The sequence below is a fragment of the Panicum virgatum genome, chromosome 9N (genome assembly GCF_016808335.1).
Source record: "Panicum virgatum strain AP13 chromosome 9N, P.virgatum_v5, whole genome shotgun sequence".
Classification (NCBI taxonomy): Eukaryota; Viridiplantae; Streptophyta; class Magnoliopsida; order Poales; family Poaceae; genus Panicum; species Panicum virgatum.
In genome coordinates this window covers 80,796,530-80,823,517 of record NC_053153.1, presented here as the reverse complement: position 1 = coordinate 80,823,517, position 26,988 = coordinate 80,796,530, and the positions used below count along the sequence as shown (strand labels likewise).

Sequence of the window (26,988 nt, the reverse complement as noted above, 5' to 3'; positions counted from 1 at the left end):
TGCCATCATGCTTTTTTAGTTTGGAGATGCGATTCCTTCTACGACGTTGGCTTGCTCGCAGGTGAAAGAAACGAGTGTTCCTATCTCCATCCGTTAGCCACATAATTCTGGAACGTTGCTTCCACACGATCTCCTCTCGATGGTTCAGTTCCATAATTCTCTCTACCACCTTGATCTCTGCATGAGAAGGGCCTCCTATGCGATCAGCATCCGATCTGAGGCGTTTCAGCTTGTCATTCAGCATTGTTAGCTCCTTTCGGACATGGCCGAAAGTATGTACTCCCCACTCACTCAGGCAGCCAGCAACATTTGCCAATTTGTCGTGCAGCTCCTGGAGTGTATGCGCTGTCCCTGCTTCCTTCCAGGTCTACGCTAACATGTTAACAAAATCATCATGGGATTCCCACATCATCTCGTACCTGAACAGCTTCTTTTTATTTCTTCTCCTCCCCCGGTCCGCAGGAACCCAGCGAAGCAGAATTGGATCATGATCCGATGCCGCTGCAGTGAGATGAGTGAGCTGTGCCAACGGAAACCGCGAGCACCAGTCGGAGGTGGCCGTCGCACGATCAAGTCGCACGCGGCAAAAGGAGCCACCTGAAACTTTCTTTTCGAAAGTCCAGTCTCTACCCTCATAACCGAGGTCGTACAGTCCACAGACATCAACCATCTCCCGAAATCCTGCAATCTGTGCAAGGCTTCGCTCCTGCACCCCTTTATGCTCTTCCCTAATCAGGACTTCATTGAAGTCCCCCATACACACCCAAGGTAGATGTGATGAGGCCTTGATGAACTTTAGCATGTCCCAGGTCTTGTGTCGCTCAGCCACCAGAGCCTCACCATAAACACACGTTAACCTCGACAGTTCCCTCCCATACTCGATAACAATCGCATCAATATGGTACTGCGAGTACGGTAAAAGTTCCACTCCAGTATTGTTATTCCAAAAGATACCTAGGCCGCCACTGCGACCTGAACTACTAGCAGCAAAGAAATTATCATAGCCTAGAGTACCTTTCAAAGACTCGACACGAGCTTTATGAACCTGAGTTTCTAGCACACAAAGCACAGTCGGGGCAACCTGCTTCACCAAATCGCGAAGCTCCTTCACTGTCGCAGCTTTGCCCAAGCCGCGACAGTTCCAACTTAAGCAACTTATTACACTAGGCGGCGCTCCGAGCTGGAGCCCGCGCAAAGCCTGATATTTCTCCTCTTCAATGCCTTTTCTTCTGTTTCTACCCAATTGACCAGAACGTGAAATCCCGGACCAGATCCCATGCTGTAACGAACATGGCACCATTTATGCCATTTCGAGTGATTTTGGTGATCGAATGACAACACAACACTTGGACTAACATGATTGTTAAGATGACCATTCTCAGGCTTTTAGGTTCAAGTGATGACAAAGAGTAAGAGAAGATAAGCGTAGCAAGGCCCTGAAAGCTCTTCGGATCAAGAGCACCGGAAGAACTGACGCCAGGGGCATCGGTGCATCCGACGCTTGTCAGAAGAACCGACGCTATGAAGTTTGGTGCAGAAGGGAATCGAAGCCAAGTCAGCCTATAGGCACCGGTTGAACCGACGGGTCAAAAAGAGGCATCGGTGCATTGGGCGTCCTATGTTCCAGAGACGATGTCAAGAGCCCAGGAGAAGTTTCTTCAGCACCGGTTCAACCGATGGTGCATCGGAGTATTGCGTCGGTGCAATGATGTCAGCGCCAGGAGAAGATTCTTTAGCACCGGATGAACCGGTGATGCATCGGTACAAAACATCGGTTCAACCGGTGATCACCGCGTCAGCTGTCAGAAGTTCAACGGCTATTTCGTGTCTTAGAGTGACCGGAAGAACCGATGCTACCTCTGCCAGAGGCATCGGTTCTTTCGGTGATACGCTGATTTTCAGCTGACCGTTGGTGCAACGGCTACAAGACTTGGTGGCTTATATATACGCCTCACCCCGGCCATTTTGAAGAGTGCTGGAGACCAAGGAAGCATACAAGAGCTAAAGATCATCTCCAACCACCTTAGAGCTTCATTGTACATCATATAGGCTTAAGCACACTTGTGAGAGTGCTTAGTGCTTGTTTAGGCTTAGTTCTTGAGAGAGCAAGCTTGAGAGAAGTCTTGCTGCAGCAAGCAAGACTTGTGATCCGTCGTGTGACCCTCCGACTTGGTGTGGAGCGGCAACGACACTCTGTGCGGGGGAAGAGGAGACCCCCTCCTTGGTGGAGAAGCTCCATAGTGGATTTCGGCTGGGTGACCGAGAGAGACGGTGGCGGTGCACGAGACTCGGTGTCTTGTGGGCACTTGCCTTTGCTTGCCGGCATCGCCATTGGTGGCGTAGTGCAAGACGGTGATCGGAAGAGCCTCGGTGTCCCGTGGACGTAGGCGTTTGTGTCGAACCACGTTACATGACCGTGTCTACTCGGGAGTTTGCATCCCTCTTGCACTTACCTCTTTACTTACCGTATTACGTTTCCGCATTTACTCTTCTTGCGTGCCTAAACTTTCCTAATTAGTTTGATTAGGATTGGCTATAGGTTGCAAGTTTTTGGGGTAAGTAGAGAGTAGCAAATATAAACCTTAGTCATAACTAGCATGCATAGGACGTGTTAGGTTTATCTTATGCAAGTAGATTGAGCCCTAAGTTAAAAAGCGATTAGCAACCCTATTCACCCCTCCCCTTTAGGGTCGGACACCCCGGTGATCCTTACACATGCAGAACGCATGGTGTTCAACACCGAAGCTTCATTGAAAACCTTCATCTTCAGCCTTGAAGATTCCGCTGCCATGCCTCCACCTTTGCCCTCACCACCCGCCGACCGGATCTGACACGTTACCAAGGCCGGGAAGCTGAGTAAATCAGCCCCTTGGTCAGCCCGAGTAAGGCCAGATCGATCAGCACGGGGGAGGCCTAGTGTCAGTATAAATCCTTCGTCGGAGACGATCGCCGCCAAGGTCGCCAGACCCTAGAAAAGCTAGGTCATCCCAACCGGCATTTATCAACTCAAATCAACTGCGAATGTGTGATACAGTCCAGATTGCATTGGCCCCGAAACCTCAGTAGCGCAAATGCGCAATTGCAGCATATTTTTTGAGCCAATTAAGCTATCAGCCCAATATCCCACCTCGCCAGGCCCAACTACGAAAACTAAGCTAATCCCCCCACTGTTGGGCCGTTGATCTTAGGCCCGGAAAAAAAGACGCCAGGTCCATAACCGTTGTTGTGCGGTGGTGGCCCGGTCCTTTTCCACTCTGAGCACGAATCTCAAGGCAAAAGACACGGTCTCAAAACGCTCTCCCTCGCCCCACTAGGGTTTCCCTCTCCGCCCCCTTCTCCGGCAGCTCAGGACAGCGCGGCACAATCCCGGCGGCGGCAAACGCCGCGAGGACCCAACGCGGCGCAGGCGCAGGCGCCATGGCTGTGCCGGAGGCGCCCTCATGCTACGTAGGGATCGTGCGGCAGTCCGCCGCCTTCCGCCTCATGAAACAAATGGTACGCGACCCAATCCCGTCCTCGTGCAATCTTTTTTCCATTTGGCATGCGAATTAAGGATTTAAGGTAATCATAATCATATTTATCAGCTTGAGCCATGAGTAATTCGTTAGCATCACGATGGAAACAATCTCTGGGATGAACTGTGCTTTCTGTAATTTTGCTGCCTTGCATCCGATTTCAGTATATTTACTGATCCTGCTATGGACAATACTGTTTTAGGGATGGGAAGAAGGTGAGGGCCTTGGCAAAGACAAACAGGGCATTAAAGGTCATGTTAGGGTGAACAACAAGCAGGATACTCTAGGTCCGCTTCTCTTCTTCAAGAACTCCCCAAGAGTACTCAGTAAAGAAGTTTTCTCCCTAAATGGCCACAGCTGAGTTTGCTGATGCATGACTCAACTTGTATGCAGGTGTTGGTGTAGATAATCCTCGTGACAAATGGGTATATGATACCACCCAATTTGACAACATACTGAAGAAATTGAAAGTCGTATGTCACATAAATTACCATTTCAGTTGCACCGCCTAAATTTCGATTTACAACGTCCAATAACTGTTATGATCTTTATCTTGTACTTTGGTGGTTGTTTCTCTCTGCACGATTAGCAATCAGCTAAGCCTATTCAAGAAGGTATATCTTTCACATTGTTTTTATGTTCTCATTTTGTAATGTTCATGTTAATTATACCCATCTTTTACTTTCCCCTTTCCTCAGAAGTTGCAGCTGTAAGTGATTCGCCTGACAGCACACCCAAGAAAGACAAACCAGCAAATGTTGAAGTTACTAAAGTTACTCGACCTCAAGGAAGGTTCGATTGTACCTGATTATTAACATTTTGATTCCTCAACATATTCATTCTTTCCTTTACATGATACCTTTTTATTTTTCAGATACAAGAAAAGAGAGGGGGGGAAAAGAGTGAGCTCTTATTCAGCAATCGATCTTCAAGGCATACTTGTGAGTGATGGATCTTTTTATCAGTGGTTATTTCGTTCTTAGATAATCTGGCAATGATCATTTGTTTCTTGCTCTATTTGTTGGTTTGTGTCTAACTCAAGTTTTTTAAGAGCGATAACTGATAATTATTAATCTGCCGGATTTCACTGCATGCACTTGAAATTTAGCTACATACTCGCCAAAAATATTTTTAAATAATCTGCCTTATTATGATCTCTGAAGCAACTTGTCTCGGCGCAGGTACGCAAAAGCGAAGATAATTGCCAAGTGGATCAGAAACCTGAACCAATATGCTTGGATGAACCTGATCCTATCATTTGCCCTGATGCAGGTCAGCAGTTTTGGGGTTTTCAATTACACTTGCTGTTTTTCCCCCTGGCCCTCTCTATTTTGCGAGCTTTTGGCCCTTCATTTTCACCTTATTGATCTGAGGTGTCTTACACTCTTACTTTCAAGGAGTTAAAGAAATAGTGCTTTAAATATGCCAGGGCACGTGCATTAACTATTCTGATTACTTGAAATGAAATCAGGTTTGTTATGTGATTATTTTCTTTGTTCTTGTCAACCGGAAGTGTAAGTATGATTTTCAGGTTTAAACTGTACCCTTTCCTGCTACCAGAAATTTAGATTATCCGCTTAGCATACAAGATATTACAACTATATATATGTTTTCTTTGCAATGTTATAGTGTCGTGCTTATTAGAGAATAGGTACTGTGTCTGCATCTGCACTGTTATAATGCTGCTGAACAAAAACGAAATGCATGCTTGTTGTGCTCTTACCTTTGTCTCTTCTCTAATGGGCTTCATCGTGTACTAACTTCATTGAGGTTTTACTAACTTGCTTTTTCAATTTTTTGCTGGTTCAGTATCCCAAGCTGAAGATGTGAACTGGTGGGGGCACAAGTTTGGATTTGTATCAGGAGGGTTTCTAGGAGCAACATCTCGTAAAAGAAAATCTTCACGAAAAGATCCTGATAATGTCCGCCAGACATTTGCAGAGGAAGATCAAGAAAATCTATACAATCTTGTTCAGGTTGGTATGATGTGCTGAATACACTCTAGATGTGATTTTTACAGTCTTTCTAGACCTCTTAAATACGTTTTCAATTCATTCACTCCACAGAGATTATGTTATGCCATTTTCACTTGATGTCCTAACGTAGACGTTGATTTATTAGACTGATGATTTTGTGCATGATTACAAAGTGGACATGTTGAAACAATTAAATGTACCTGAATCCTTAATATATCCATCGTCTGTAATTTGCTGCAGGATAAAGCTACTTCTGGCAAGCAGGGTCTTGGCATCAAGGGACTGCCAATGAAAATTGCTGGCCATCGTTGGAAGGGAAACAAAACTTCATTTGCTGATAGTGACGACGACGATTCAGCCCAGTCCGATGAATATTCAGAAATTGAAGAGGACAATGAGGAACAACCCACTGCTGATGAATCCATAGAGATAGAGAATAATACAGAAAAAGAATTGCATGTGGATGTTAGATCCAAAACCAAGGTCAAGAAACTTTGCAAAAGAATACTTCGTCAGGTATAATCGTCTTCTCTGTGTGAGTACTGTGCTCTGGTATATATGGCTACTGACTCTTTGTTCTTTCCAGGCCCCAGCTCAGTCGATGAAACTGAAGGATCTCAAGGTAGCCGTTGAAGAACATTCTAATGTTGTATTCTCCAGCTTCTCTTGTAGACGTGAAGCTCTGTTGTTTCTGAAGAAGAAGGTATGCATATATGTCATTACACATGATCAGTTATATTGGAGATCTATTCCGTCCAAAATGGGAAGGACCCTTTCCACTTTCTGTCTGTTTTCTCTTAACTGTTGGCATTACCTACTAGGATAAAATCCCTCAGTCGAGCTATCTGCATCTTCATTCCAGTAACTTTGGATGCATCCTTGTTCTTTTTTCTGATCGAGGAATAGTTATTTACTGATATGTTATAAGCAATATTCTCAGGCTGTATGTTGTGCAGGAGCCCTAAATACTGTTAGTACTTCTGCTCCGTGTTGATTCCCATTCCATCTCATTGTGTTTTGCAGCTTCAAGGTAGCAGGAAGTTCAGCGTAGAAGGCAAGAAAGTACAACTTGTGTATTGAATTGGAAGCAGATACAATGTTTTGGGGCGGGTGCACTGTTGAGGTTTCCAGTGCTCATATTTGTTGTTGCTTGAGATTTCTAACAGAAGCAGTGGCACATTGAGCTCTGTAGTATAGATAAGGAATCAAACCCTTCCGCAGATGCGGGAGGTAGAATTTTGCGAAATTTCGTTAGGTGCAGAGGTGCTAATCTACATGTTTGCAGTACCTTCGATGTATCTCAAGCTGTTCTGGTTGGCCTGAGTCTACAAACTGCAGAACTATGAATTGTATGTGATTGTGCTATGTATGCAACCTATTTGCTTGCAAATTGTTTTCCGCGTTCCGTTATCGTCTGATTGTCTGGGTATGCACATCAATCTGCCACCCTTTCATTCAGAAAATCTTCTCTGTGTTCGTTTGGCTTGTCAGCCAAACAGCCAGCAGTACTGTTTTCTCATACTAAATCAGCACCAGCCATTAGCCAGTCAGCAGTATTATTTTCTCATAACAAATCAGTACCAACTATCAGCCAAAGCCAAGCGAACACAGCGCTTACAGTTGAACACATCAAAAGAAAAGCAAATCTGTCCGTTCCAAGTTCAGCAAGTCTGCATTGCCTAGCCAAATGCATGGCTACAATTCGAACGCCATCGAGACGTCTGAACCCTGAAATTTTCGTCATGAATGTAAAAACTGAAAAGACAAGCCGGATTCAAGATCATCTTGAACAGACAACTGACTGCACATGAATCAGCAAATCCAGAATTGAAGTTGAAGGCGTACTCGCAGTTCCACTGGGACACATGATTCAGCAAGGCGACGAAGTCCGCCTCATCCTGCACGTGGCGTACTTCGTCAGTCCGCGGCGCCTTTCAAGCCAGTAGTGTCAAGTCGGGGATAAGCGGCAAGCGGTGCCATGGCCGCCCCGGCGACAGCGAGGCCGTCCCTGATCCTCCCGCGTGCCTCCTCGCACTCCCACTCCCAACCCAGCGCCGGCGGCCTCACGTCTGACCGCGTCACCGCCTCCAACCGCCGGCGCGGCGACTTCGTTTTCGTCGTCAACCCTTCCGGTATGCTCCCGCACCCCTCTACCCCTCCGCCCCCGCCAGTACCCTCACTGATTTGCGCGCTAAACGCCGTTCTCTTCCCGCGTACTCCGCGTTGTAGGAGCCAATGGCCGCACGGGCAAGCAGTGGAAGCAGCTGCTCCCGCACCTCCGCACCCGCCTCGCCGACCAGTGCAACGTAAGCCGCCGTCCATAGCTTTCTGATTGCGAGATGATAACTTCCACTCTGGGATATGTATTTGCCGACTGAAACCCGCGCTTGGTCTCAGATCCGGCGCTAATTCGGCGATCTCACTCTCACAGAATGTTTTTATTTGTTGGTGTTGGCTGATCAGATTTGCGAGTGCATCACTTCGGGCCCATCCCACGCCATAGATGTCACAAGGGAGGTGTGTATGCGTTCCCTTCGAATACTTAGCTTCCCACTTGGCGACTTTCTTATAAGCACTAGTGATAGTGTACTTACTGTAGGCTACTTACTGTAGGCTATAAAGGATGGGGCTGATGCCGTGATTGCTGTTGGCGGGGATGGTACGCTTCACGAGGTATTCATGTGTATAAATTGTTTGTAAAACCATGCTAGATATAGTTGGGAAATTCATGAGGCATCATGTGTGTAGAATCTGTAGGTTGTACAACTACGCTCTAAAATAGTTCACATTTTCCAAGGATTGAATTTGGGAATGCTTACGGTTGTAGAGTCAAGGATATTATTTTGAATATGTAGGTGGTGAATGGCTTCTTTTGGAAAGGAAGTCCAGTGCGTGCTCTTGATCGAGGGCCTGACCATTCAACAGCGCTTGGTGTGAGTAGAGTACTATTCCCTACCCTTTTAGCTTTTGGATACTTAAACTATAAGTGAATTGTTGTTTTGTACACTGGGGTTTGTTCAGTAGTGAAGTACGTTATTGTTCTGTGACAGCTTATTCCACTTGGAACTGGTTCAGATTTTGCAAGGACATTTGGCTGGTACGTTTGTTTCCTTTCCTACTTGATCTACGTATGACATGGTTGTTTATTAACCTCTATTTTCTTTAAATTAGTGTCATTGTTTATTTTTAAACCAGGACTAATGATCCTCGTGATGCAATTGATCGGATTGTGAGAGGTTTGTTTCTTGATACTTTCTTTTTGTGGTGTTTGAAGTCCTATGATGTCTTTATATGTTAATGGATGAAGTATGAACAGTTGTATGGAAACAGAACATAGTGATCCAGTATTATGTGTCTTGTATAGTTGATTACTGATTGCAGTATTCTTAGTAGTTGATTACTGATTGCAGTATTCTTAGTTTAAAATTCTCACCAGTCAAACATAGAAATTATATGACTTCTCTGTTCCCCTATTCATCTTTTTCTAACATTTGTGGAAATAAGGGTTGGGTCATGTGATATGATGGTTGTTTACTTTACGGATTTTTAATCTCTACATCTGAGATCACAAATAGATCTCTTTTTGCAGGAGTAAAGTCAAAACTAGACATAGGCGCGATGGAGGGTCCAAACAGAGAACCACACTTCTTTGTTAATGTTGCTGACATCCATTTGTAAGTGAGACATAGCCATGCGAAACATATATTCAGTGGATGATTTGAAAAGAAGAAAAATTATGTACCTGCAGGAGTGCTAAGGCAGGCTATTTTGCTTCTATGTACAAGAGATTTGGCAACTTATGCTATGTATTTGGAGCTTTAAGAGCCTTTTGGGGACATAATAATCGAGATATGAGAATAAAGGTGAGCTTTGATCTTGGTTTCTTTTTAAAGAAGAATTGCATGCTTTTGAGCATTCTTTTGCTCACTCTAAAACCCCACCTCTCTGCAACTGCACATGGTAGGTAAATGGGGGAGAATGGAGAACTGTCCATAAAGTCACCGCTCTATGCATAGGAAATGCCAAGTACTTTGGTGGTGGTATGAAGATAACACCAACAGCCGATCCCTTTAGCGGTAACCTTGAGGTAATTCACATGATTAATATTTATGTTTGAAGTTGTTCGTAAATACCAAGACATTGTAGCGTTTCTAAGTTGTGTTAATTTATAGGTTGTTATTCTACAAGATTTCAAATGGTACGACTTTCTTCTGAAGCTACACAGGCTGTATGGAGGCACGCATCTGTCAGTGAATGGTGTGTCGTCAATAAGGTAAACATAAACCCTGAATCTAAACATGAAGGCTCTTTCCTTTGAGGAAGCAAGCATAACAAGCCTACCAGCAATGAAATAATTCGGTGTCTTCTCTAAAAACACATGAAATGATTCTCTTAGACTGCATGATTTGACTTATGAAGGCTTTTACCTTAACTGAAGAGACACAAAGTGCCTTGGGTAGCATTGCTTTTTTACGCGGCATAGGAAGGTAGTGGAATAGTTTCTTGAAGAGGTCCCAGCTGGGAAATCCTGAAGTGGAAAGTTCTAATTACTTTCTTGAAAGTTGAAATCCTAAGAGTAAGGGGTTAAAATACCTTTTGGCTTCATGCACTAATACCCTCTAGTAGTCTGCTACTTATATACCTGAGTTTTTTTTATATATGCTGTAACCTATAGGTCAGATAATCTAACAGGTTCATGACACAATAAAAATACAATTTGTTAGCCTTCCTCGTTGTTAGATATTTGGCAGAGGTCCAAATCGTGGAAGGAATTTTATTGGAAGCTCAACTCTGTTCCTCCTGAACTGGGTTCTTATACTTCTTAGTAGTTCGAACTTTTGAAGCCTTTTAAAACAAAGACCAGCACTGACCTGTTTTTATTTATTCTTTAGTAGCTATCAATCCATCTTTACCTAAGTGATAACATACTTTTGCAGGGTTCAGTCAATCGAAGTAGTGTTTTTATTTATTCTTTAGTAGCTATCAATCCATCTTCACCTAAGTGATAACATGCTTTTGCAGGGTTCAGTCAATCGAAGTAGCAGAGGTGACGGATAGCGGTGAGATCTTTGTGCAATCTGATGGGGAGCATTTCGGCTTTCTGCCAACCAAATTTTCAGTTCTTCCTGGTGCAGTTGATTTCTTCTGCTAGATCGTCATGGTCTTTCTTCCTGTTGGACTGACAGAAAGATGCACGATTCTGGGTTAGATCACTGTTGCGAAATGATACGGTAATCTAGTTGCTCCACTCATCTCCTGCAGTACATCCAACAAGTTGTCCCGTGCTGTAGCACCACAACATGTAAGTACTATACTAGCCATAAAATTTGGTGAGGGCAGGTGTACGTACGAGTGTATTTAACCATTGGATTATTCTGTCAGCAATGTAAATTTGACAGGGACTTTCAGGCAGGCCTGTACCATGTGGCAATAATACTTGTTTGCCTGTGTCCCAGCAACAACAGGACCATGATTAGCTGTGGTTGAAGAATAAGTTAATGCACTCCCAACTTGCAACACCATGTACTATGGATCAGCAGAGCACAAAATCACTACTTCGTTATCAGTTTGATAGTACTAGCCAAGCTAGCATTCCTTGTTTGGTAGCAAAAGAGTTTATCTTGTAACTTGTGTATTTTGTTCTGTACCATATGGATCGTGTGGACTGGTAATCTACTGGACCGTCATAGCGCTGACTTATTCCGGTTGCCCGGCATTTCCGCAGCGGAAGTTGTGATGCTGTCGTCTTGTATAGTTGTAGCAAGCTTGGCCAAAACTCTTCTTTGATGTGAAGTGATTCCCAATCAGAATCTGTGGCGGTTGATTATTCCAGACACTCGCAAGGGATGATTCCTGTTGGTTGACGAGAAATGGGATGCCCGTGTCGCTGGCAGGAAAAGCACCCTGCCCCCCGATGCCATGGCATCAAACTTTAAGCTGGTTGCATCCCGGCATGACCTCGTGGCTTGACCGCCGCAAACCTGTGGTAGCTTTGGTTTTGAATGGCCAGTGAGACCAGCCAGCCATGGTGGATAGAAACTGGGAAAATTAAAAGGTTGGTGACGAGGACCACCGCCAAGATCCTGCCTGTGCCGGAAACGTGACTGGGAGGCTGCTCGTCATCATCTTTTGCATGCATGTGGTTTTTGCAGCAGGTAAAAGTTAGTATTCGCCATTCTTTTTCCTCTGTGACACTTTGTTTGGCCTGACTCGACGTTCTTTGTGAAGCCAGCCTTGTTGACGTTGGACATTCTCCAGCAGAGAAGTCGTGCTTGTTCCGCTGAACATTGGAGCGGTCGGCTGCGCGGCCCAAGTACGGAGGAGACGCCACGGTCCAGTGTCCACGGGCACGGCTTCGGCGATGCGTTACGCGGCCGCGGCATCGCCGAGTCAGCCGACCGCCGAACAAGGCCGGCCGGCGACCGTGTCTCCGGCCAGCCGTCCTGTCCTGTGGCTGCTGTAGCCAGTTTGGTTGTTGGAGCTGCATGCGCGTCGGGGGAATTGGGGATATGGATGTCCAAAATTTTACAAGATTTCTCGTCACATCAAATCTTTGAACGCATACATAAAATATTAAATGCAGCTAAATAAAATAACTAATTATACAGTTTGTCAGTAATTTGCGAGACGAATTTTTTATGGGACAAGAATTACCAAATACAAACGAAAGTGCTACAATGCTTTACAGCTTTACTTTTACGCATCTAAATAAGGACTTGGTATTTAAATTTGCTGGCTGCTGCTGATGACGCAATATGTTTGGGCGCCGATTATGGTGTGAACGAACGGAGCGGCGAATCCAGCGCGTAACTCGGCTTGCTTGCTTGCTTATGGCTTAAGCGATTGGTCGCCATCTATCGGCGAACGGCGATCATCTCCTGGACTGGACGGACGCTGCCTGCCGAGACGTCGCCAATTGCCAAGCATGGACGTGCCGCGATGCATGATAGGGTTGGGCGCACGCGGTCATCTCCGATCTCGTCTCGCCCAGAGCCCGGGCCGGGCCCCGGGTTGCTTTGTCCCGTGCCGCCGAGCTGTCACGGCGCGTCGGCGCCATCTGACAGCCCACTGTGCTGTGTGGTTTCGTACTATACGTGGTATCTAAGCTTGTAGCTGGACACATTACTCCGGATTTTGGCATGGATGGGTGGGGGCAGGGATTCGGGGATTTGTGTGAGAAAATTTTCTTTTTAATACAATGCTGTAAGAGTGGTCTTTCCCTCCACAGGTCAAGTTTTTTTTATGATGAATCCTACTCCTATTTGACTATATATGCTGAATAATACTACAGTAATCTAGTATCTGTAACCTTGTTTTTGTACAGTTCACTGACTTTTAAAGTGCCAGCCGTATGACACATTTACCATAAACAGCAGCCAGGCAGCTGAACTCTATTATAAAAATCCAAAAAAAAGGTCTACGAGTGATACCACACTGACAGCCAGACGCAACGTCATTTTCGTCGGCCATCAAGATGGGATAACAAAGTGTCATTAGCTAATCAATCAGTGCCAGGACCTTTTTCTAAAGCACGCTCCTGATTTGCAGAACAACAATTCCGCAATCAAGAAAAGAAAGGGTTTGCATGACGGGTCTATCAAATGGAAGCACAACTTCCTTATAAAGAAAATTCTCTGGAAAAAGATCAAACTTCAGTGGCGCTCGCACTGGAGCAGAACTTCACTGTCCCACCTGTCATAGGAAGCGCGCGAATAAAGCAACCCCAAATCTAACGGCCACCGGAGCACACTACCCCACACCCCGCAAACAAACGCTACACCCACCCATCCAAATCTCCCCCAGCACGCTCCCCTCCTCCTCGCCTTCATCAGCTTCATCTCTATCTCTCTCTCCCGTCAAGCGAGTCCGTGTCCGTCGCTCGCATATGTAAGCAGAGGCAGGCAAGAATCCAAAGCGAAAGAAAGGGGGCTGTTTCTCTCCCCCCCGTCTCTGTTTCATCAGCATCGCCGGCGATGGCGGCGCTGAGGAGGCTGCTGGCGGATGCGCCGCCGGGGCAGCACCACAAGCAGGGCGGCGCGCCGTCGGACTGGAGCGCGGGGTACCTCAACGGGTGGCTGTCGCAGCAGACGCCGGTGTTCGGGCTCCGCCTCTGGGTGCTCATCGGCATCGCCGTCGGCGCCGCAATCGTGCTCGTGCTCCTCCTCATCTTCGTCTGCCTCTCGCGCCGCCGCCGCCGCCGCGACGAGGTGCTCGCGGCCAACCTCTACCCCGCCGACACCAAGCTGCTCAAGCAGCACCTGCAGCAGGCCACGCCGACCAAGGATATCCAGGAGATCGTCCGCCGCCACCAGCAGCCGCAGCAGCCGCAGACGCCGCCGCAGCCCGCGGTGCAGCTCGCGAAAGCAGAGCCGCCGGTGACGCCGCCGCCGCAGCATAGGGCGCAGGCGCCGGTGGTGCCGACCCCGCCCGCGCGGAAAACGCCTGGCAGCGGCTTGTCGGCCACGACGAGCGGCGGGAGCGAGCGGGACGGGGCCACGCCGAGGAGCACCGGGAGCGCCGCGGGGGCGCCGGAGGTCTCGCACCTCGGGTGGGGGCACTGGTTCACGCTCCGTGAGCTGGAGGAGGCCACGGACGGGCTCGCCGAGGAGAATGTCATCGGGGAGGGCGGCTACGGGATCGTGTACAGGGGCACGTTGCACGACTCCACCATGATCGCCGTCAAGAACCTGCTCAATAATAGGTAACCAGGCGTCCTCTTTCGCGGAAAGCTCTTTGCCTATTTTGCTCATTTCAGCTTTCAGTTTGAATGGCGACACGAATCTGTTGTCTTTAGATTCATGCTGCTTTGGATTTTGTTTCGTCCCCGAAGATTGTGATTGCCCTGAATTTGGATCTCGGAACGTCCTTTCTTGCATGTTTGCGTTTTGAGATGTTGAAAACGGGAAGGAGTCTTTCTATCCTGCTTGAATTCATTAGGAAGGGGGGGGGACTCTCCCTCTACTGGTTCTTTCTCTGAATCGCGTGGCTGAGTGCCAGAGTGAATTTGTGGATTGAGATGTGAGTTCATATTCTATTTCCAATTGAAGAAATCCACTCTTCACTTGTGTTTGTTCAGATTGTGGTCTTGCAAGTTTAATGCTCTTGGGATGCTTTGCTGATGAAAGGTTGGTTTGTGGGGCTCAAGAACTTTCAAATTCCTATAATCTTGACCTCTCTTTCTGTGTGCCCACGTCCATTCGATTCTTCTCGATTTCTGTCACACAAATTTGAATACGGCACACTTCTCTAGGATTAGATTGCCGTTTTATTTCTCACCCCAGTTTCAGGTTATGCTTTCTGATAAAATTCTCATTTTTTTACTGCTTCACCAGGGGCCAGGCCGAGAAGGAGTTCAAGGTGGAGGTCGAAGCAATCGGTCGTGTTCGGCACAAGAATCTCGTCAGGTTGCTTGGCTACTGCGTAGAGGGTGCTTACAGGTAAAATGCAATTTTTTCATCATTCTGTAACACATACGCTCCTCAGTTTAGATTCCCAGTAATCGAAGCCTTATTCATATCGCTGTCTGTGCTTGACAGGATGCTTGTATATGAGTATGTGGACAATGGTAATCTTGATCAGTGGCTTCATGGTGATGTTGGGGAAGTGAGCCCACTAACCTGGGACATCAGGATGAACATTATGCTTGCAACTGCTAAAGGGTAATGCTTCTTTCGGTTCCATGTAGTGCACTAGTGTTATTGCTTAATTTGTTTCTTGAGTCATATATAGTTTGGCATCTGGGTAAGCAAATAGAGGCCAGAACCATTTAGATTTTAGAAGACGTCAGGCACTAGCTGCCATGATGAGCTCTGTTCTGTTACGGGTCATGCGTCTTGGTTGGGGTAATGGAGTCAGCCTAGTTAAGGTGAGAGTTTGTTTTCCAAGGAACTCGGTGCTTCACTATACTTGTTTGTTAGGACCTATTACTTGTCATGCACATATTCCCTTTTGAAAGTTGGAGAAAGAGACAGCCCATTGTAAGCTATGTTTGTCAGATATGCCAAAAGAATAATGTTTTTCCCATTATGCATGGCACTCTTTTCATTATGATTCTGAAAACAATTCTTATATCCAACCATTTTAAATAGAAAGAAAAAGGTGTAAATTCCTCAGACATTGCATGTGCTTATCTTCAATGGTTCTTTCTTTTTTGCTTCCTGTTGCCACCTTGCTTTACCGTGTGTTTGGTTGGGAGGAGTCCAACCCGGATGGGTCGGACCTCTTTTTGGAGTGTTTGGATGGAGGCAGCAGGGGACGGAGCGGACCCAAGAGAGGTATATTCGGTGGAGATGCGGGTTGGCTCTATCCCACGAAATCTGGCGGATGAGTTCGCTCCGCTCCGCTCTGACGCGGCGTCTCTCTCCCGTCACTGCCCCATCTCTCTCTCGTCTCTCCTCTCTGCTGCCCCATGCCCCCATCTCTCTCCCATCTCTCCAGCTCAGCACGCGCTCGTGCGGCCAGAACGCCTGCAGGCTGCAGCGCCGACTGCTCCTGCGGCGGCGGCTCCGCGGCCGCGCAGGCGAGCGCCGCGGCGACGGCAGCCAACACCAGCAGCAGCTGCACGGGCACGGCCAGGGCGGAGAAGGGCACCGGCCACGGCCACGGCGGAGGAGGGCGCCGGCGGAGGAGGCCATGGCGGCGGCGGCGCACAGATCTAGCGGCGGAGGACATGGCGGCGGCCAGCGCGAGGGCGGGGCCGTGGTCGGCCGGCTGGCGGAGGCCGCGGATGGGGCCGGCGGGCCGAGCGCGCGGTGGCCGGCGGCAAGGCAGGGCCGGCAGGCGAGGTGGGGGAACTCGCGCCGGCTGCAGCTCGGCCCCGTGGCGGCGCTCGCCCCAGGGCGTACCCGCGGTGCCGGAGCTCGCCCCGACGAGCTGCGCGGCAGGCCCCCCCTCCCCCCGCTTGGGCTGAGGAAGAAGGTAAGGGAGAGAAAAAGAAAAAAAAGAAAAGGGTGAGAGGAAAAAAATAAAAAGAAAAAGAAAAAGATGAGAGCTTGACAGGTGGGGTCCATTGGTTGCAAGTGGGACCCTCACTAACGGTGTTATCATGTCATCCAACCCGTATTCCCAATTCCTTCAACCAAATATGGAATGGGTTCACTCCATCCTCAAAATCAGAAGTGCAACCAAACAATGGATGGGTTGGCTCCGTCCCCCAAAATCCGGGTTGGATCCAACCCAACCCAGTGATCCCGCAACCAAACACACGGTTATTTTATTCAGAGCATCAGGATTGTTGTGATTCATCCACAGGCAGTGTAACTCTGTTTGTAAATATCTACACTGCATCTTGATATTCTGCTTACCGGTCAAAATCCAAACTCCTCAAGCATCTTCGCCTGGAAGCAATATTTGGCTTTGGTTAAACAATCACATCATTTTTTTTATAAAGATGCATATAATAGTGAAACATCTCAAACTGACATCGAACTTCTACATACCAGGCTGGCCTATCTTCATGAGGGGCTGGAGCCCAAGGTTGTCCATCGTGACATCAAAGCTAGCAATATTCTTCTTGATCAGCAGTGGAATGCCAAAGTATCGGATTTTGGGCTCGCAAAGCTATTGTGCTCAGAGAAAAGCTACGTTACAACCCGTGTTATGGGAACCTTTGGGTTAGTGATGATGAGACTCATTACATATATTGCTACTCAATCTACTGCAATGAAGCTAGATCTTATCATTACTGAACTGTTGGTATCGTTGCAGCTATGTGGCACCTGAATATGCCAGTACTGGGATGTTAAACGAGAGGAGTGATGTCTATAGCTTTGGTGTACTTATAATGGAGATCATCACTGGTAGATCTCCTGTAGATTATACAAGACCAGCTGGAGAGGTTATTGTAGTTACCTTCCTTGTAACTTTCTTCATCCAGAATATCATGGTCCGGAAAAGCTGAACTCTACTATGTCTGTGCAGGTGAACTTGGTTGAATGGCTGAAGACCATGGTCGCCGAGAGGAAAGCAGAGGAAGTAGTGGACCCTAAGATGGCTGAAAAGCCTTCTCCCAAAACACTGAAGCGGGCGCTGCTTGTTGCGCTTCGCTGCGTCGACCCTGATGCCAACAAGAGGCCTAAAATGGGGCATGTAATTCACATGCTCGAAATGGATGATCTCCTATTCCGAGATGTATGTCTGGACCCTTAAGCATTTCTTTCGCCTTTTGTTTACTGAACAGTAGTAATCGAAACGCAAATTACATTGATACGCACAGGATAAGAAGGCCGGAAGGGATAGTTCAGACAGATACAGCTCCAAGGAGGACGGGAGCTTCAGCAGGCGCGAGCACCAACGGGACAGATGATGAACACCAATGCGATACTAGACCGGAATATGAGGTTGTATGGATTGCCACTAGAGAGTAGCGATATTAACCATGTTCCCATTACATTCTTTCCCCTCTTTCAATCTCATTGCTCTTTGATTGTATTATGTATATGCGAGCATCATTCTGTGGGGACACTTGATACTTGAATTACACAGACAAGTGTAGCAAGCATGGTGCTGTGACTAACATGTCCCCAGCCAATACTTGCAGAGTTGCAGTACGGTTTTTGTGTACTCTGCTGCATCTTGTTCAACACCAGCTTTCCATTACCTGCATGCTTTGCTGCCTGCACGAGGTCACATGCCACTCTTATTACACTTTCATTCATTCACCCTGCATCTGAGCCTTTGTTTGATTAGGGCCTTGTTTGGTTTTGCAACAATCCTAGCGCGCACGTTTTTCGAAAAGAGAATCTCGTATGCATGGTGTACTAAATGAAGTCTATTTGCGAAATCTTTTTTGGATGGGTGTAACTTTTCGCGACGAATCTAATGACGGTAATTAATCGATAATTTGCTACAGTGATACTATAGTACCATCCTCTAATCGCGCGGTCAAAAGCCTCATTAGATTCTTTAGGGTCACTAGCGCGAGGGTTCTGAAATTGATTTTGTAAATTGGATTTGTTTGACACCGTAATTAGCGGTCAAAGTAACACGAGGACAAAACCAAACAAGGCCTAGGGTCCCCATTAGCAAGCAGGCTGCATGTAGATGCTTGCAAATTTTTGCGTTTTTGGAAGGAAATTTTCAATATTTGAAGTATTAAATGTAGACTAATCGCAAAACTAATTACAGATGTCGTCTGTAAACTACGAGATGAATCTAACGAGCATAATTAATCCAACATTAGGGAATATTTACTGTAGTATTACTGTAGCAATTTAGTGACTGATCACGCCCTAATTAGTCTCATTAGATTCGTCTCGCAATTTACAGTCCATTGGTGTAATACGATTTATTTTTTGACTACATTTAATACACTATATAAGCGATTTATAAAAATTTTGTATTTTGCGTTTTGAAATCTAAATAACGCCATATTCTCCTGGCAAATGCCTTTGTCCAGTATACCGCATCTGGTGATCAGTCTCAAAGCATCTGAGCCAGTTCTTGTCGCTTCGGTTTGTCTTTACATGGACGAGACTTTGAGCAGCTTTGAATAGTTTTTACCGCGCACCAGCTCTGGATCCGGAAGCACTTAATTAAATCTGATCACTGGCAGAGCTGATTAACTAGCTAATGGTAAGACCGTACTGTCACGTGACCAGCCGATAAGAAACAGGGGAGCTTCCATGTCTCTGCGGTGGCCGGTGGTGGCTTGTGAGCAGTGACACACTGGCATGTCATGCTACAGGTCTGACCATCGCGTTGCCTCGCTGTGTTTAGTTCCCTCCAATTCCTCCAAACTTTTCAAACTTTCTATCACATCGAAATCACATCGAAACATTAAATATAACAAATGACTCGTGCATGGAATACTAAATGTAGGTAAATAAAAAAACTAATTGCATTGTGAGACGAATCTTTTGAGCCTAGTTAGTCTATAGTAGAACAATATTTACTACATACAAACAAAAAATGCTACAATGTTTTCTCAAGCACTTTTTACATTCTTTTCGCAACTAAACACAGCCATGAATTGGCAGCACAGACGTCCCTTTCGTTTTCAACGGCTAGCTTGGAGTTGCTGTACTTCATAAATGTTCAGACTTCAGAGAGCGCGAGATGTTCTCTTGGTTTCGCATAAAAAAATTCAGGACAGTCATGGATGAGTCCAAAAACAACGGCCTGGAAGCAGAGTGGATCGAGAACAGAAAACAACAAGAGCACGCAACGCAGCGAGAGGTCTGGAATTGCTGGCCTGGCCACCAGCGAGTTCTTTGCACACTGGGACGGTGTGATCCTGACGCTCTCGTCCCTTTCGCTCAATTAATCCAGGGATAAAACCTACGCTAAACAAGCTTAACACTAAGGCCTTGTTTAATTACATAAACTTTAGGGTGTAAAATACTGTAGCACTTTCGTTTATATTTGGTAATTATTATCCGATCATGGGTTAACTAGGTTCAAAAGATTCGTCTCGCAAATTACAGACAAACTATATAATTAGTTATTTTATTTAATTACATTTAATATTTCATGCATGCATTCAAAGATTCGATGTGATAAGAAATCTTGTAAAGTTTTGGAATTTTGAAAGCAACTAAACAAGGGCTAATTACGTCACTGAAAGTGGCAGATGAGCCGTCGTGGCTGACACCAGACTGCAGATAGAAGCCGACAGCACAGTACCAGCAGTCGACGTCCGATCGATGGCACCAAGCGATCTACGTCTAGTAGCGACCTGTGACTGTCCCGAGTGTCTGGCACTGCATCTTGTAGCATCCGAAATCCCCAAATGGCACACCTGTGACTGTGAGCTAGTAGCTGGTAGGAGGACACACGAGCAGGGTATCTCCTCACCTCACCGGAGCAAGCTCATCAGGGTGGTGATGGTGACGGGTTGGCCGCTGGATTCTCCGCTGCCGACGGCACTCACATGGGGTCTCGGGGGTGTTTGACATGTTTCGCCGCTGGCACGTGGCGGCACACATCCATGGCCATGTGATCCGTGGAGGAATCGAACGTTCGGCCCTGGTTTTTCCGGTGGTGTGCCGCGTCCGACTCCAACGGCGACCCGGGCGCTCCGGCCGCTCTCCCACAGCTGGAGAGCAGCCGTGCACGCCCGGCTGTCCCGACATCGACGCTGCACGCCGGCCTCGGCGACCAGACAAAACAAGCAACCAGATGTGCATCCCAGCGGAATCGCATCGAAATCCCGTCGTCTCACGGGACAAAAGACACACTGCGATAAGAGGGAGAGACGGATAAGGAAAAGAAACGGGAGGCGACGCGCGTGACCACTGCCTGCCTGACGCAGCATCCGCAGCCCAGCACTGGTATAATCTGACAGCAGAAGGCGGGATTACAGAGGGCAATCATCACCGTCAGCCTTTCAAAAGAGGCTGACGCGACGCAATTATCATATGGGATGGGGGACCATGGCTGCCTGCACGATCAAAATGTTGAAGACACAAGCGACCAGGGCTAGCATAGGAGCATGGGCACATTCATAATTTTCAGAGGATGAAAAGAAGTATTGATTGCAGTCCAGCAGCGCCATGTGAAAGGTCACGCACTGAGCTAGCTATCTTGAGGTTGCTATGCTATATACATTCATGCATGTAAAACTGCTTAGCTCTTTGGATCAACCATCAGCGATCAAGAGAGACGTCGCATGACATCGAGGGATTGAAGAGGAGGACAATCACCAGCTATGGTTTAGCTTCTTGCGTTTGACTGGCTTGCAACATCGGCGACAGGACCCCTGGGCTGTTTGTTGTTGTTCTCCGGAGCGAGATTGTCTGGAGCTGCTCTCTTTGGCCTCAGCTAGAGTTCAGGACAGGATTAAGGCATAGATATGGTTAAATTTCAATAGTCATGTGATCTATACAGCCTTGATGGAACAGCTTACCTTCTCCTCAGATTTCTGGTAGAAGTGCCTCAGCAGGATGTTCCTGGGCTCTGTGGTTATCACTGCAATCCAATGGCACGATTTGTCAGTCAATGAATTCAGGAAGCAGTAAAAATACAACACAGATGACTTTTAAATAAAGCGCTTGTTGAGTCTGATCTAACATGAGTGCAGCATATCTATAGACAAATGCACTCACATAATGAAAAGAAAAGGCTAACCAACAGATATATTGGTTAACAAAACACCAACGAATTGTTCATTGAATGTATCTGCCAAAACTTGGAAATGATTGCATACAACTTCCTTGAGGAAAATAGACAGCAGAAATAGAATCTGTCAACAGCTTTTAAGGATTCAAGTCCACGTCTGTAACATCTAGGCATGGTATTTAATAAATATTCACCACCAGAAGTTTGTGCCTGAAATCAGAGGTATAGTTCAGATTCAAGTATGTCCAACAAATGATTTGAATTGTTCACATAAAACTAATTGGATGTATCTCATCTCCTCTTGCTCCTTAACAAGAATAGCTTGTTTCTTTCTTTAATTTGTCTTTTGGTACACTTGGTCAGCCGTGCACTATCAAGTTTCACCAACACATAGAGGACATGACTGGGCCAAAAGGCCTGAATGCAAAAGGACTTCTTGTGGTTTTGTCTCGCATGGTAAATGTTTAAGGTGAGAGAAAAGACCACAACGAACACTTCATACATGTTATAGAAATTAACAAACCAGTGTTTAAGCCAACAACCTAATCAGTTTGACCATTAGGCTGGTTCTACTACACTATGTTGATAGCATTTTACCTAGAAGGCTCCCAATGGTTCAATTTTCCTGATTAAGTCTTGAGGGCTCTACTCTGAAGGTGTAATAAATGTGTTTAACTGGAATTTTGTTCCGTCTTAAACACTAACACGCATGTTCTACCCTCGGCCTTGAGCACTACTTACCCGACCATTCTTCATCTTCCTCATCCTACTAGATCAAAAAATTTTGGGCACCTATAGTATATAATAAATCAGTGCAATGGTTCTGAGGGATCCAGATGGCAAAACGAAAGGCAAACCAACCTAGTCATAATATATATACGCTACACATGGGCATACTAAAAACTCGTGTTTGTGTTGTTTCAACATAGCCCGGGTAAAGGAGGAAGGGGCTTCTGATAGGCTTGGCAAGCCAGTGTAAAAACCCAGCCAATCATATGGAGATGAAACCGAACTACCCAAGAGAAATACACTAATGTGCGGTTAGCCAATGCGTGTCAGTAAAACTATGAAGCATGCATTAAATTGGAATTTTCTATTGTAAAGTCATTAGAAAAACTTGACCATTGCGAGATAAGTCCTCCGTGACTTTGTTTCAATAAGGGGGGTACCAAACCGTGGCTGACAAGGAAACTCGCTTAAAGTAGTTCTCAGAGAGGTACACACATTTTGCAAGCACCCAGGTTTAAGGCTATGTGGGTGGCCTCCTCAAAGGGAGACTGTACAAAGCGAGTATGATCGGTTCTTAGAATTCCGGTTCTTAGAATTCCCCAATGTAAGAGAGAAGGTTTCCTAATTAAGTTTTGAAGGTAAAACTTTAATACCGGAAAAGGGCCAGTACCAGGGCATTTTACAAGAAAGAAACAGCATTTAATTAAATCACATAACACAGTTGGTAGCCTGGTACTACTGACACTTGCAGCAGGTAAATGGCCAGTAAGGCAAGTAGTATTATACTGCGCATGGTTAAGACAGCAAACAATCAATCATAGCTTTGAGCTGCTGATTACCAGTGGCAGCAAGGAAAATTATGGTCTATAGATTGGGAGACATAGCAGAGGTGAGGCCATCATTTGTGTAGGATAAGGTGTTCAGTAGTTCAGTCATCATGGCTAATATCACCTCTGTGACTTGCAGCTACCATGAGCAAAGAATCTTATGGAGAAACATGCTCCATTTCTGAAACGAAAGAGAGTCATCTACCTACAGAAATTTTGCCAAACGGGTTCACAAGATCTACTTTGCAATATGGAGCTTACATAGTACTACAATAGACAGAAAAGAAATTCTCGGCTTAATGCGAACAAGTAATTTCATGATCTCAATTGCGGGCAAATGCACATTGAGAAAATAAAATAAGATACATTTACAGCAGGGAGCAGCACACGGAGCATTGGTTCAAGAACATGGGAAGGAGTTACCTTGATTGGGAGGCGGATCTGTCCTGTGAGTTGCAATGTAAGTGGCTGGTGTGACATTCTGATGGGATACACAGGGAAAGGAAAAATACCATCAGCATGATGTCAACCGAGTACATCATCTTTCATAGCATAAGTTGTCACTTGTCAGCATGAAGTTCTGTAAAGGATATATAAACTACCTAATAACATTAGAGTCACTCTAAATGGATATATATGTGCGCTTTGCCATATGAGCTGTTGGCGGTACAGTGTGATCAGAAACACCCAAAAAACTAGCATTAATAGATTAGGACAACATCAACCGAATCTTCTCAGGGCAGCCATGAGAAACCAAGACCTAATAATGTTTGGACATCATGCAGAAAATTCACTGAAATTGAGCCGAGTATCTGGCTGATGAACTAAAAACAAACTTTTATACCCTCCTTTTACAGCCATCCATACTGCGACTTCAGCAGAATCGAACAATACGATCACCGATTCCTGCTTCCTGGCTGCCTAAAGGCAGTACAAAAGGAAGTTTTTTTTATTGCGGATACAAGAGGCCGCAGTTGTCACAGGTCAAGCACCCACTAATTATTAATACGTCCTAGCTAACCTATTGAAGCTTATGCAGCACCATCAGGAAGTACTATATGAGAGACGAGATCGCTACAGAGGGGAAGTGCTGACCGACCGAGGGCTGAGCGGAGGGGTCGGCCGGGACGAGCTGGCTGAAGTTGTGCGGGTTGTACGACGGCCACCCGCCGAGAGGGCTCCCCATCTCCGCGCCGCCACCCCCCGTCTTGTTCCCTTGTGGTTTGTTGAGCCGGAATCGCCGCGCCGTCTCTGACTCCGGCGATGCTCTCCTCAACTTCGTCTTCCGCTGGTGGTTTGCAGTTTCCTTTTTCTTCTCTTTTTTTTTCGGTGAAAAAGGAGTGATGAACTGATGAATAGAAGTGGGGTGGGCCCTGCAACGTACCTGTTGGGCCTCGTTGCGGGCCATGTCGTTCCGGTCGGATATCGCAGCCCAGATGGGCCGATTGAATTGGTCCAGACACGCCGCCCATCTCGTCAGCGCGTGATCTTGGGCTCTTGGCCCAGCTCGGAGTTTGCAGCCATGTGCTGCTCCCGATGGTCGCCGTCTCGCCGACGGTGTGGACAGGGGGCGTCTATCTATCGCACTCTGCGATTTGAAGTCGACCGGGGCGCGACGCGCGCGAGCCGCTGCGCTCGAACCGACGCGGAACTGGAGGCCCATTAAGCTAACTGGATGCAAATCTTAATTCGAGCGAGTAGGCGGGCGCGACGTTGCATGCGAACATTAATTGGGGGCCTGCCATTCTTTGGAAATATTAGAATGTTCTAGAAAAATTTTAAAATTGTTCCAAAAAATGCAGGAAAAGTGTTTCAAAATATTTTAAGAGTGTTCTGGAACATTAAGACAGTTCTCAAAAGTGTTCCAAATCATCCCAAACACTTTTGAAAAATTTTGAAATAAAATACTTTTATATCTTTGAACAAAATAAAATGGTTCAAGAATAAAATATTTGTTCTGGAATAAATAAAAATGTTTTAAAAAATATCATCAAAGTATTGTTATGTATATTTTTATTTTAAAGATCTCATCGTAAGAAATATAACGGTATGATAGAAATTCGATTTGGACAATTATCTTTTAAACTATGTTGTTTAGGGCTTGTTTAGATCGGTTTGTATTTTGCATTTTTGGAATGGAATCTTCAACATTTGAGGTATTAAATGTAGACTAATCACAAAATTAACTACATATCTCGTCTTTAAACTACGAGACGAATTTAATGAGCCAAATTAATATATTATTAGAGCATGTATGCTGTAGCATTACTGTAGTAATTTAGTGTCTAATCACGTCCTAATTAGGCTGATTTGATTCGTCTCGCGATTTACAGTCTATTTGTGTAATGCGATTTATTTTTCGACTATATTTAATACATCATGCAAGCGATTTACAAAAAAAATTACATTTTGTGTTTTGGGATCTAAACATGACATTAGTTGAATTCTGTTTGTACAAGGATAACTGAATCAACGCTTTCCCGTGTGACAACACTGACGGCTATCTTCTGGCTGCCAGCGAATTAACAGCGCAGGAGGAGAAAAAAGGGTAAAGTCCGTTTTTCAATCCTGAACTATCACGATAGTCCGATTTTGGCCCTTGAACTACGAAACCGGACATCCTACACCTCCAACTAACGAAACCGTTTGAAAAACAACCCTGGCTCAGCCAAAGGCGCTTTTGCTACAGTAAAATTTCCGAATTTCTGGAATTTCACACATCTCTCAATTAAATAATAAAGAAAGCATAGTTAATATTGTCTAAAAATCATGATATTTTTTTGGGAGGTAGATCAAAAGACAAGGAATTTATTTTGGCTAGATGTGATACATTAAACATAATGAAATTTGAATTATAAAATTTTAAAAATGGGTAGAATTCAAAATTTCTTGAATTTTTGGGTTAGCTAAACATTTGATAAAAATGAAATAAAAATATGATAATTCATAATTTTTTATTTAGTTTAATAAGGTATTTTTTATTGGCCCAAGTTTTTATGAAATTTTTTGAATTCCTTCGCAATGCTCAAATTTGAATAAAATTTGATTCCTCAAATTTTAATTTATGAATTTTCTATAGAACTTGGGCCAATAAAAAGTACCTAACTAAACTAAATAAAAAATTATGAATTATCATATTTTTAATGCATGTTTATCATAGGTTTAGCTGACCTAAAAATTCAAGGAATTTTGAATTCTACCTATTTTTAAAATTTTATAATTCAAATTCCTTTGTGTCTATTGTAGCACATCTAGCCAAAATAGATTTCTTGTCTTTTGATCTACCTCCCAAAAAAATATCATGAGTTTTAGACAATATTAACTAGGGTAAAGTCTATTTTTGACCATCCAACTATCGACTGCGTCCGGATTTGGCAATGCAACTCTAAAACCGGATATCCGCAGCCATCCAACTCTTAAAACCGTTCATGTTTGGCCATCGAGCTGTTTTGCTGGGTAGTTTTGTTGAGTTGGACGCCACATGGCGGTGGGACCCACATGGCGATGGGACCCACCCAGGCCGGCGAGCGCGCGAGAGGGGCGGGGCACACCGGAGCCGAGATAAGCGGAGGACCTGAGGCGGCGGCAGAGGAGGAGCCGGAGAGAGGGAGAGGAAGGAGGAGGGAGCAAGGGCGGGGGACGGCGCGGCCGCCGGCGGCCCCTGCTCGCCTCGCCGACCGACGCCACCGTGTCGAGGGAGCCGGCCAGGGCCACCGCGCCAAAGGAGGATGGGGAGCAGGGGTCGCGGCCGCGGCTGCCGCGCGCACCCCGCCCTGCTCGCCATGCCGCGCGCGTTCGCCACACGCTTGCCGGCCTCAAGGGCGCGTCCGCCACGCGCACCCTGCCCTACTCGCCGGCGCTCCGCCCCCTGCTCCGGCCGCGCGC

General features: G+C 45.9%; 4 protein-coding genes across 9 annotated transcripts; 3 read left to right on the top strand and 1 right to left on the bottom strand.

The window, feature by feature from the left end:
* Positions 1–3,305: 3,305 nt before the first annotated feature.
* LOC120691172 (G-patch domain-containing protein 1-like) lies at positions 3,306–6,901 on the top strand. 3 transcript variants are annotated; one of them, XM_039974178.1, is made up of 11 exons: positions 3,306–3,495; positions 3,718–3,802; positions 3,909–3,988; positions 4,108–4,129; positions 4,214–4,307; positions 4,390–4,456; positions 4,697–4,787; positions 5,325–5,491; positions 5,732–6,007; positions 6,078–6,194; positions 6,515–6,901. In XM_039974178.1, exons 1-11 carry the CDS (start codon positions 3,418–3,420, stop codon positions 6,569–6,571), a joined length of 1,134 nt encoding a protein of 377 aa, XP_039830112.1. In that variant the 5' UTR covers positions 3,306–3,417; the 3' UTR covers positions 6,572–6,901. The 3 variants fall into 3 exon arrangements, with proteins under 3 accessions (XP_039830112.1, XP_039830109.1, XP_039830110.1); XM_039974175.1 differs by having other exon boundaries at positions 4,105–4,129; XM_039974176.1 differs by having other exon boundaries at positions 4,105–4,129; positions 6,078–6,191; positions 6,515–6,896.
* A 499-nt stretch (positions 6,902–7,400) lies between these two features.
* Positions 7,401–11,298, top strand: LOC120687176 (sphingoid long-chain bases kinase 2, mitochondrial-like). Of its 4 annotated transcripts, XR_005680645.1 has the most exons (13): positions 7,405–7,623; positions 7,721–7,797; positions 7,955–8,008; positions 8,105–8,164; positions 8,347–8,424; positions 8,542–8,588; positions 8,687–8,727; positions 9,081–9,165; positions 9,240–9,354; positions 9,456–9,578; positions 9,664–9,764; positions 10,514–10,793; positions 10,874–11,298. XR_005680645.1 is itself a non-coding variant. In XM_039969164.1 (12 exons), exons 1-12 carry the CDS (start codon positions 7,470–7,472, stop codon positions 10,466–10,468), a joined length of 975 nt encoding a protein of 324 aa, XP_039825098.1. In that variant the 5' UTR covers positions 7,401–7,469; the 3' UTR covers positions 10,469–10,506. The 4 variants fall into 4 exon arrangements, 3 of the variants coding, with proteins under 3 accessions (XP_039825098.1, XP_039825097.1, XP_039825096.1); XM_039969164.1 differs by lacking the exons at positions 10,514–10,793; positions 10,874–11,298 and adding an exon at positions 10,429–10,506 and having other exon boundaries at positions 7,401–7,623; XM_039969162.1 differs by having other exon boundaries at positions 10,514–11,284.
* Positions 11,299–13,323: 2,025 nt separating this feature from the next.
* Positions 13,324–18,052, top strand: LOC120687175 (probable serine/threonine-protein kinase At1g01540). Its single transcript, XM_039969161.1, has 7 exons — positions 13,324–14,192; positions 14,824–14,928; positions 15,028–15,150; positions 16,933–17,103; positions 17,198–17,327; positions 17,411–17,620; positions 17,706–18,052. The coding sequence occupies exons 1-7, from the start codon at positions 13,465–13,467 to the stop codon at positions 17,793–17,795; spliced, it is 1,557 nt and encodes a 518-aa protein (XP_039825095.1). The 5' UTR covers positions 13,324–13,464; the 3' UTR covers positions 17,796–18,052.
* A 2,739-nt stretch (positions 18,053–20,791) lies between these two features.
* On the bottom strand, positions 20,792–24,436 carry LOC120687178 (DET1- and DDB1-associated protein 1-like). The gene is made up of 4 exons (XM_039969165.1): positions 24,203–24,436; positions 23,527–23,584; positions 21,336–21,397; positions 20,792–21,250 (listed from the first exon to the last, which is right to left on the bottom strand). The coding sequence occupies exons 1-4, from the start codon at positions 24,287–24,289 to the stop codon at positions 21,143–21,145; spliced, it is 315 nt and encodes a 104-aa protein (XP_039825099.1). The 5' UTR covers positions 24,290–24,436; the 3' UTR covers positions 20,792–21,142.
* Between the last annotated feature and the right edge of the window lie 2,552 nt (positions 24,437–26,988).

Bases quoted from the DNA above. Each gene is read 5' to 3' on its own strand.
- LOC120691172 (XM_039974175.1), top strand. From the start codon at position 3,418: ATGGCTGTGCCGGAGGCGCCCTCATGCTACGTAGGGATCGTGCGGCAG. The intron at 4,788-5,324 runs GTCAGCAGTTTT...TTGCTGGTTCAG, and splicing joins TATCATTTGCCCTGATGCAG to TATCCCAAGCTGAAGATGTG. The intron at 5,492-5,731 runs GTTGGTATGATG...AATTTGCTGCAG, and splicing joins ATCTATACAATCTTGTTCAG to GATAAAGCTACTTCTGGCAA.
- LOC120687176 (XM_039969162.1), top strand. From the start codon at position 7,470: ATGGCCGCCCCGGCGACAGCGAGGCCGTCCCTGATCCTCCCGCGTGCC. The intron at 8,425-8,541 runs GTGAGTAGAGTA...GTTCTGTGACAG, and splicing joins ACCATTCAACAGCGCTTGGT to CTTATTCCACTTGGAACTGG. The intron at 9,765-10,513 runs GTAAACATAAAC...ATGCTTTTGCAG, and splicing joins AATGGTGTGTCGTCAATAAG to GGTTCAGTCAATCGAAGTAG.
- LOC120687178 (XM_039969165.1), bottom strand. From the start codon at position 24,289: ATGGGGAGCCCTCTCGGCGGGTGGCCGTCGTACAACCCGCACAACTTC. The intron at 23,585-24,202 runs GTCGGTCAGCAC...GTATCCCATCAG, and splicing joins ACCCCTCCGCTCAGCCCTCG to AATGTCACACCAGCCACTTA. The intron at 21,251-21,335 runs GTAAGCTGTTCC...CCTGAACTCTAG, and splicing joins ACCAGAAATCTGAGGAGAAG to CTGAGGCCAAAGAGAGCAGC.
- LOC120687175 (XM_039969161.1), top strand. From the start codon at position 13,465: ATGGCGGCGCTGAGGAGGCTGCTGGCGGATGCGCCGCCGGGGCAGCAC. The intron at 14,929-15,027 runs GTAAAATGCAAT...TGTGCTTGACAG, and splicing joins TGCGTAGAGGGTGCTTACAG to GATGCTTGTATATGAGTATG. The intron at 17,328-17,410 runs GTTATTGTAGTT...ATGTCTGTGCAG, and splicing joins ATACAAGACCAGCTGGAGAG to GTGAACTTGGTTGAATGGCT.